General features: G+C 34.0%; 1 protein-coding gene across 1 annotated transcript; it reads left to right on the top strand.

Moving 5' to 3' along the window:
* The first annotated feature begins 1451 nt into the window (after positions 1-1451).
* On the top strand, positions 1452-2234 carry LOC131053213 (ethylene-responsive transcription factor 1-like). The gene has a single exon (XM_057987829.2). The coding sequence runs from the start codon at positions 1452-1454 to the stop codon at positions 2232-2234; it is 783 nt and encodes a 260-aa protein (XP_057843812.2).
* The last annotated feature ends 1187 nt before the right edge of the window (positions 2235-3421 follow it).

Below are 3421 nucleotides of genomic sequence, written 5' to 3'. Positions count from 1 at the left end.
TATTTTCTCAATTTATGTGTCTTCATATATATATTTTAATGGATTATCTTTTCATTTTGCATGTGGTGGAGCATAGTGGTGTTCTTGGATGGAAATGGATTATTTGTGAATCCTATTCTCAGGGGGTGGTGACTTTTCTAAACGAGCGATGGTTAGATGAGGCTAGCTGCGACTTGGCTATGGTGATTAGGCAAATTATTTGGTTGTGTATCTCTTTGGAATCTGTTATTTTTAGTCAGATTCCTAGGTAGTGCAATAGAGTTGATTATTGTTTGGCCAAATAGGCTTCTGATCATGGGCAGAGTTGCAATATAGTGGATAGGGGGAAACCATCTCCAAATATGTCTGAATTGTTCGACCACTTAGAGGATACTTATAGAGTTGTGTGATTTTTCCTCTGTTGGACATATGAGCCTTCTTGATTTGTACCTCTTTCTTTGATCTAATAAATTTTAACCCCTCTTTTAGTTATTTAAAAAAATAATAATTCACCTAGTATAACTCACATAGAGAATCAAATGTTGTAAAATAAAAAAATTTTAATTCCAAAATTTTGATATTATGGTAATTTAATATTACATTATGATAATCCTTAAAGTTAAGTTTATTTTTTAAAATTCATCATATACCATAATTCATAAATGTTTACATTACCTTAATTCATACATTTATCTTATTGTTCAAAATTGTGTATGTATTTTGTTTTCTCTCTTACAAATTTGACTGTAAAAAATAAAAAAATGTACATAAATCTATAATTAAAATAGATTTTAAAATCTCAAAATCACTTAAGAATAATAATCAACTTTTACATAAACTCATTTAAGATATTTTTTATTAGGAAATAAATATTTGTATACTTGATATATTATGATGTTAATGGTTTCTCATTTTACTATATAAAATAAGCATGCATAACGCTAATTTAGAAAAAAAATTGAGAATAATATATATTTAATTTACAAACCAAATAATTATCAAAATATAACTATATATTTAATTTTTTTAAATAGCCTTATTTAATTTAATGTTTTTAAAGATTTATTTCCCAAAATGATACACTTGTCAAAGCATAATTCATCAACTTTTCTCGAAATCTCTCAATGGATAGACCGAAACTAGGCCAAATGAATGGGTTGTGGGGGAGTAAGGAGAAGACTCTGTAATTGTTCAGTCCCGCCATGCTCACTACGACTCGTCTTCTGGAATTGGACTCCGTTGGATGTATAAGGCCCGAAGATTTGTAAGGCCCAACGAACCCTTTTTGAGATTCGATCCCAATCTTAGATTAATGAAAGCATGTAACCAAAATTAAATATCCGAGTAACACAGCAAGGTTTCTTTATTGTTTCTGCAATTTCCAATATCGCCTTCTATTTATGGTGTTTAAGGAACCTTATTGCCTGGAGGCTTCCTTACATTGTTGCAGCATAAGGTAGAAATTGATTTGTATGGATTCGGGAAAGTTGAAGAAAGGATTTGAGAGCAGGGAGTTGAAGTGCAAAGGGGTGCGTCGTAAGCGTTGCGGGAAATGGGTGTCCGAAATTCGAGATTCAAAGAAGAAGAGAAAAATATGGCTTGGAACATATGATAATCAACACACGGCCGCTCGAGCTTACGATGCCGCTTCCCTTTATTTGAAGGGCCGTCCTGACGCTGAAAAATGCGACATCAAGGCCGCTGCTACGCTGGCTGTGGACTCGCTGCGCCGCCCTTCTTCAGCTGATTCTCAAGACATGAAGGCTACGAACGCGTTCGACCCGCACACGATACTACAATATGCCGGAGGGAGTAATGGTCAATTTGATCCCATGGAGGGTTTTCGTGTGCAGCCATTAGGTCAAGCTGATCCCATGGAGGATTTTCGTGTGCAGCCATTAGGTCAAGCTGATCCCATGGAGGATTTTCGTGTGCAGCAATTAGGTCAAGCTGATTCTCAAGACATGAAGGCTACAAACGCGTTCGACCCGCACACGATACTACCATATGCCGGAGGGAGTAATGGTCAAGTTGATCCCATGGATGATTTTTGTGTGCAGCCATTAGGTCAAGCTGATCCCATGGAGGATTTTTGTGTGCAGCCATTAGGTCAAGCTGATCCCATGGAGGATTTTCGAGTGGAGTCGCCCTATATGGAGTACCATATGTCGGAGGGACTAATGATCCCGCTTTCTCTCCCTACGGACCAATTTGTGGACGAATATCGTCCTCTGTCCCCACTTTGGAACTTCTGAGCTCTGATAAAGCATATCTGATGTTATATTTTTGTCTACTATCTTTAATATAAATAAATGCAATCCCAATCTGATGGTGTGCATAATGCTCATCTGGTGGTGTGCATAATGTCGGAGTTGTGCTAATTGCATACTGCCCTTGTTTGGTTTGAAGGGAGCTCTACAGTATTCGCTTTGCTTTCAACAATGGTGATCAAAGTTGGGTTTATAAATAGATTTTAGTAAAAATAAATCTTACCAGAGCATCCATCTAACTGCCTACTATTTAACTGATAATAGATAATTTAAAACAAAGCCTTTGTTATTTTTGGTGCAGTACTCGCTCTCTCCGTACAATGGTTATTATATTTGTTTTCGATACTTATCATATGTTCTCACCTTCACGGTATGTGTCTGATATTTAACATTGGAATATTAGGATATTGAGATCTGATTATTTCTTAGTTCAGTCATTGTCTTGATGATGTATAGCAGACTTCTCAATGGTTCTGATCAAGATCTTAAAAGTACAGAAGTGTATGATGCGAGCAAGAAAGTCTATATTTGGTGCCATCACTGCCAATCTCTTGATATAGCTGCTACCTAACAAGAGTTACATGGAGGTAAATGATGCCCTACAAAATTATAAGACGCGCACAAGCACAACTATATGAAAATGAGAATCAATATTTAATAAAAAAAAAATAGGTATTATGGTTTTCTAGTTCAGATCATATAAATATTTTTCTAATTGTATTTTTTTGAGAAAATAATTATATATCTTTATAATTATATTTGAATATTTGCTTATCTTTTTGATATTTTATTTTTTCTATCTTATACATGAATTTGCTATTTTTTCCATAATGATTGTCTATTTAGAGCTCTACATATATAGTTGAAATTGTATTATTATTATATAATATAATTATGTTTTTTTTATTTACAACATCCATGCCACTATATTTATATGCAGATATAAACATATCAACTGCATTATATTTATTTCTCTACATAAATTTACGAGATTAAATTTAGAATGTTGTACCTTTATCTATTTGCTCAACTCATATCTTAAACAATATTCAGCCATTCCATGCACCTTTCCTCAACCATAGTTTCTCTTATTGATTTATTTGAATACACATACTTTATGACCATATGTAGCATATGTATATGTATAGATGACAAAGTATCGATTTCATTGT

The sequence above is a fragment of the Cryptomeria japonica genome, chromosome 7 (assembly GCF_030272615.1).
Source record: "Cryptomeria japonica chromosome 7, Sugi_1.0, whole genome shotgun sequence".
NCBI classification, from domain to species: Eukaryota; Viridiplantae; Streptophyta; class Pinopsida; order Cupressales; family Cupressaceae; genus Cryptomeria; species Cryptomeria japonica.
The sequence above is the reverse complement of the archived record's forward strand: the minus strand, read 5'-3'. Positions and strand labels throughout refer to the sequence as shown.

Coding starts and splice junctions, on each gene's coding strand:
- LOC131053213 (XM_057987829.2), top strand. CDS start 1,452: ATGGATTCGGGAAAGTTGAAGAAAGGATTTGAGAGCAGGGAGTTGAAG.